General features: G+C 38.7%; 1 protein-coding gene across 1 annotated transcript in view; it reads right to left on the bottom strand.

Moving 5' to 3' along the window:
• Positions 1-6,812, bottom strand: part of ZNRF2 (zinc and ring finger 2) — a 106,234-nt gene that overhangs the window by 18,076 nt on the left and 81,346 nt on the right. The window contains exon 4 of the mRNA XM_026508650.4: positions 2,906-2,985. Within this exon, the coding sequence (XP_026364435.1) occupies positions 2,928-2,985 (58 nt within the window). The 3' untranslated portion in view covers positions 2,906-2,927. The remainder of the gene's footprint in view (positions 1-2,905; positions 2,986-6,812) is intronic.

Raw genomic sequence — 6,812 nt, 5'->3', positions numbered from 1 at the left:
ACACAAGATACAACACCCATTTCCCCAGGAACGCTGCTTTAGTTGCTATACATTTTCATACACTTACTATTCTAAAAACTCCTAAAATTAGTGTTCTGTAAAGGAACAGATAAAGGACAGAAGGACCAATTAAAGCTTTAAACAGTCACAGAAAATAGCCACCACATAACAGTCATTCTCCCTCCACAAGAAAGATCACGCCAGAGTACAGAAAACACACAACACGCAACACCTACACACCTATTAATCCGTCCCCAAATAACTAACAACCTCCAATAAAAACGGTAAATAATTTCCTAACTAATCCAAACCTTAGATTGTCATGTATATCTATTTTGGGCTGTCCACTAAATTCTTAAGCTGAAGAACATCAGAAATGCTGTACATGCTGCTTTATGGTGTCTTCTTTTTTTTTTTTTTTAACACGTTTTAACAAAAGGGGTGCCTGGGTGGCTCAGTTGGTTAGGGGTCTGCCTTGGGCTCAGGTCATGATCTCCAGGTCCTGGGATCAAGCCCTGCATCAGCCCTGCATCGAGCTCCTTGCTCAGCGGGGAGCCTGCTTCTCCCTCTGTCTGCGGCTCCCCCTGCTTGTGCTCTCTCTCTCTCTCCGACAAATATTTTTTTAAAAAAATAAATGTTTTAACAACAACAAATCCTCTTCACCCACATGCTTAATGAGACAGCAAAAGGGATGGGAGGAATGTATCGTCTGACAAATAAGAACAGTCAGAACTGAAGCAAAAATTTGAGTTAAGATATTCCATGTCTGTACATTTGTAAAAACGACTTTTCAAGACTCACAGAGACAAGATTCCACTGATTCATAGAATTTGTAAGGGCAGCTGCCACCAAACTAAGGTTCTATGTACAAAAAAAAATCAAAAAAAGATAACACTGATACATAAAGTAAGGAAACTGAAATGCTGTTTAAAACCAACATGCATATTGACTGTGAGAGGAGACGCATGTTCCTTATACCCCATAAGCTCATTGTAACACTAAAGGAAAAATTTAGCTGATCGGATCATGAAACACACACATTTTTATGACCATAAAATCCCACCTCACATAAACAAGTTTATTGCCTCTGAAAGACACATATTACCTATAGGTGAAAACTTCAGACATATTACCTTGGTATGTAAAATACTAAGATAAAAATTTCATTTTATTAGCATGAATTTTTAGTACTTCTCTTTAAATGCTTCTATAATTTTAGCCATACTTTTAGTTTATTGGCCCAGACATAAGGTTACACTGAAGATATTCCAAAGCATCCCCCTCTTCAAACCTGTTCGCTGTGAGATAAAAACATAGCTGCACATATACTCAAAACATCACCCCATCGCCACTCTTCTTTTACACAGAAATCTTATCCCAATTCATACTTCCAGCGTGTCAAGGTCTGATCTCAATCACCTCATGGGAAAAGTTCAAAAGCTGACAGTCTTGTCGTACCCTCCAGCTTCCCAAGGCGTTCCCATTTCCCACGCAGAACCCTACTATAATTGCGACAGAGGTCTCACTTCGTGCTGCCATCTTACTTGGTCGCTATAACGGCTATTCGGTGACCTCAAATCTCCTCTGTCAATACTCTAATCTGCTGCTATTAAATTATCCTCATCAAGGGCAATGATCTGTTCCAGTTTCCTGTCTTTAGTCTTAGCCATTGAAAAAAGACTGTTGGCAGTTACTGACTTAGGTCTCTGAACAGAGAGGCTCCAACTCCTGAAACAATTCCAGGATCGGCTAAGATGTTCTGCCTGAATGTAAAAACCCAATGCTGTATGTCATTTCTGCAAGTCTTCTCATAAAAAGCTTTTCATATATATGAAGGTATCAATTAAATTAACTATTTTTTTCAAAGCTAAATGAGGTCATTTAACTCACTTCATGGAATATGGAAAAAAGCAATAGTCAAGTGAGTTTATCATTCAATTCACTGAACATTTTCAGATAATGCAGGATAATGAATAAGCTAAGTCAGCAGAGCAAAATAAATTCTGTATTTGGTTTAAAATTCATTTTTTTTCTTTTTTCCTCCTACTGTACAGACAGGCACCATATAACATGGTGCAAGACTAAACTGAATGAATGAGTACACGATGCAACTTTTTGAAGAAAATGCTCCTACCTAATTATACCAAAACAGCAAAGAACACAACCTTTGCAGCCAATATGCCTGGGTTCAAATCCCAGTTCTGCCAAGGAACTAGCGTGACAAGTTCCGTAACCTCTCTGTAACTCTGCTTCCTCATCTGTATAATGGGAAAAAGAACAGCAAGAGTCCTGAGCTCAAAGGGTGGCTACAACAATTAGCTGAGTTATTAATAGATGTAAAATACTTAGAACAATGCCTGGCACATAATAATGTGACATAAATGTTAACTAATTATTATGATTAGAATTATAATATTATATTGCATTACCTAAGAACATACCTGTCAAGTTTGGAATAAGAGTACAGAATTTGATTCTGCTTCCTAACGCGTGCCTTGGACTATTACGCATACTGCTTCTTGACATCGTGAAATTAATTACTTTGGCCCTCAGATTTCTTAGTGGTAAAACAGGGTAACAGGTACCAATATGTACATATGTGTAGCACATGTATGAAGTTTATACCAACCATATCCTTCATGGGTTTCAATACTAAACTAAAATTAAATGTGTCTTAAAGTACCAAGAATGCAGAAGTTAGTCAATATTATGACTTTCTTCAGGAATTGATAAAGTTGTTTTCTATGTATCTTTTCATGTGAGTTTTTTACATGGTAACTTAACTCAATGTCTGGGACAAACACACATACACATGCTTCAATGAATGAATGAAAATGGTGGCTGAGAAAAGTATAACTCAGGTAACAAGTTCAAAAGCAATTAAAACAGAAAAATGGAGAATTACCTATAAAACAGGAAGCAGATGCTTAATCTGAAGGATGCTCAGGGCAAGATCTATTTACTTCAAACCATTCATCTATGCAGCTAGAAAAGAACAAAACCAGAAAAGCTGAAACCCTTTTGAATTACTGATATCATGACAGCCATAATTCTTACTTCTTGACCTTAATATGTATTTACAGAAAAAACAAACATTTTAAATGAGCATATCTGGCATAAGTAAAATTATGATAAGTATCTGTTTATCACATTTGGTTTTGTTTTGTTTTTTGTAATCTCTACACCCAACATGGGGCTTAAATTAAACTCATGACCCTAAGATCGAGTGGCATGCTCTTTGAACTGAGCCAGCCAGGCATCCCACATTTTGGTTATTCAAAGCAGTTAAGGGAATAACCTTTGTAAAATTATGCTATAAAATACTTTAAAGTTTAAACAGAACAACCATTACCAAAAGAGAACCTGAAGAACTATCAGTTTACCAGTATTCAAAATTGAGAGACAAATCTGGACAGGTATTTTTCTCTTCAAAATAATTCATTCATGCAATTATCAATCTGTTCGTGTACCTACCAGTATAATCAAAAACAGCTTTTAAATTCTAATTCTTGGCAGTACTGCATCTTTTAAAAGACTGTATTTCAATACTCAGATATAAATATAGCCTTTTAATTCTATCCCACTCTACAATACATATACACACACAAATAAATACACTATCACCCAACTGCATTTATAAAGTATTTCGTGATTTTATTAGAAGTTAAATATTAGGGTGCATAGAATTATCCTCATTGTGGATCTGTTCTGTTCAATGCAGTAGCCACAAGCCACATCTGGCTATTTAAATTATGATTAAATAAAAGAAAAATGCAGTTCCTCAGTCACACTACCACACTGCAAGTGCTCAAAAGCCACACGTGTGGCTTTTGGCCATTCTACTAGACAGCACATTTTCATCACTGCAGAAACTTCTAGTTCACTGTGCTAAATGGCAAGGCCTTGGTAAGGTTAAGTAACTTGTCCAACAGCTAGGAAGTTACCCAAGCAGAATTCTAACTGCTCAACATTCTCATTGTTGACACATGTCAAATTTGCATATGCCACGATGTTAGAAGGCTTGGCTAATATGCTTACAGACAAAATTATTGTGTGTCATTCTCATATCCTGATAGGATAGTTTGGTGGGTAAAAATAATGGATGAAATTAAAAGGAAAAAAGTTTGAAATACTGTGAGAGTTACCAAAATGTGACACAGAGACACGAAGTATGCAAACGCTATTGGGAAAATAGTGCCAACAGGCTCGCTCTATGCAGGGGTGTGAGATACCTTAAATTTGTTTAAAAAGGAAAAGAAAAAAAGGGCTGCGTCTGTGAAACGCAATAAGATGAGGCACAATGAAACCAGGTATACCTACACCGTATGCTCCCACGGCCTGCTTCCACATATACTTTCACCTGTTTCCATTTGATGGCACAAACACTAATGTGCTGAGAGATATTCTCTATGAACGAGCAAGAAGATCATCTCGTTACACTGTCATGTTCTTCCACTTACCAGCTGCAATGAGCTAACTGCATTACGGAAAGCTGCTGAAGGAGAAGCTGGTTTCAGATACCAGACCGACAATCTGTTGTTACGTGTACTGAAAAAAACAGTCTGAGGTCTAGTTTTCTTTTACTTTTTCACATTATCGTGATGCCAAAAAGTTTTACATTTTAATACAGTTAAATTTATCAGCTTTTCTTTCAAGCTCTTATGGGGGGAGGTATCTTAGCCCTAAACATATTTCTTACCAAGAGGTCAAGAACATTTCTCTCCATTCTTTCTGACACTTTTAAAGATTTTGATATCCACAGGCACATGTTTAGTCAATTGGGAACCGATTCTTATTTCAACTATAAAATAAGGATTTGACTATTTTTCTACATCAATAACCAACTGACCTCAGTACCATTCCCTGACGTGTTCATTCTTTCTCTACTGCTGTAATATCACCTCTGCCAAATCAGTATTTTATTCATTTACTCAACAAATATTTACATAGTATCCACTATGTGCAAGCACTTTCTAAAATTTAACTCATTTTAAACCTCCTAACAACTCTATGCAGTTGGTACTATCGCCTCGTTTCATAGACTGAGGGAGGGAAAAACTAAGCACAACTTGACCAAGATCACACAATGAATTAGTGGAGGGGCTGGGATTTGAATCTTGGGAGGAAGGCTTAACTCCCAAGAACCCATGCTTTTAACCCCTAAGCTCTGCTGTCTCTCATATACGCAGAAGGGTTTATGGACTCTATTCCTATGCCCTTTCCACACTTAATAGTCTTATAATGTGTTTGTACAGGGCAAGTCCCCGCAGCATACTTCGTGAGTATGACTGTTCTTGCCAAATGGACTCTTCGGTCCATGCATATTTTAGAATCCGCTTATAAAATTACATTAAAAACTAGCCGAGATTTGAATGGGACAGTATTAACTATATAATTTGGGGTTAAGTAACATCTTTATGACATGGAGTCTTCCTATCCCCAAGATGGTATACCTCAAATTTTAGATCTTCTATATCTTTCAGCGAAGTTTTAAAATCTTGAGTATCTTTTGTAGGATGTATTTTTTTTTAAAGATTTTATTTATTTATTTGACAGAGAGAGAGACAGCCAGCGAGACAGGGAACACAAGCAGGGGGAGTGGGAGAGGAAGAAGCAGGCTCCCAGCAGAAGAGGGAGCCCAATGAGGGGCTCAATGCGGGGCTCGATCCCAGGACCCTGGGACCACGCCCTGAGCTGAAGGCAGACACTTAAGGACTGAGCCACCCAGGGATCCCTGTAGGATGTATTTTTTTTTTTTTAAAGATTTTATTTATTTATTTGACAGAGATAGAGACAGCCAGCGAGAGAGGGAACACAAGCAGGGGGAGTGGGAGAGGAAGAAGCAGGCTCATAGCAGAGGAGCCTGATGTGGGGCTCGATCCCATAATGCCGGGATCACGCCCTGAGCTGAAGGCAGACGCTTAACCGCTGTGCCACCCAGGCGCCCCTGTAGGATGTAGTCTTTTTTTTTTTTTTTAAAGATTTTATTTATTTATTTTGACAGAGAGAGACAGCCAGCGAGAGAGGGAACACAAGCAGGGGGAGTGGGAGAGGAAGAAGTAGGCTCCCAGCGGAGGAGCCCGATGTGGGACTGGATCCTGGAACACCAGGACCACGCCCTGAGCCGAAGGCAGCCGCCCAACGACTGCGCCACCCAGGCACCCCTGTAGGATGTATTCTTAACACAGCTTACAGCTGTTGTAGGTTTTGTGGCTGCTACTGTTATTATTCTATTTTTTAAAAAGTTATGTTTTCTTTTTCTTACTGGGATATGAATGCAACAAACTTTCATGTTTAGCTCCTATCTGGCAACCCTAAGTTCTTAATCCTTTTTTTTTTTTTTTAAAGAAAGAGCAACAGAGAGAGCACCCACATATGTGTGCAGAGGGGGAGGGATAGAGAGAGAGAATCTTAAGCAGGCTCCATCTCAGGGAGGCCTGTTCTCATGACCCGGAGATCATGACCTGAGCCAAAATCAAGAGTTGGATGCTTAACTGACTGAGCCACCCAAGCGCCCCAGTTCTTACTAATTTTTTTCTAAAGATTTTATTTATTTATTTGAGAGAGACAGAGAAAGCGAGCAATCGAGTGAGCATGAGTAAGGGGAGGGGCAGAGGGAGAGCCCTATGAGTGGGGAGCCCAACACGGGGCCCTGAGATCATGACCTCAGCTGAAGTCAGACACCTAAGCAACTGAGCCACCCAGGCACCCCTCTTATTAATTTTAATAATTTACCTAACATCTATTCTTTGCCTTTGTTTTGAAATCATTAATTAGTAAGTATAAAGTTTTACTGAATGTTTTCTTACATT

Source organism: Ursus arctos, unplaced genomic scaffold (assembly GCF_023065955.2).
Source record: "Ursus arctos isolate Adak ecotype North America unplaced genomic scaffold, UrsArc2.0 scaffold_3, whole genome shotgun sequence".
NCBI lineage: Eukaryota > Metazoa > Chordata > Mammalia > Carnivora > Ursidae > Ursus > Ursus arctos.
Note: the sequence above shows the minus strand (reverse complement) of the source record. Positions and strands in the feature narration are given on the sequence as shown.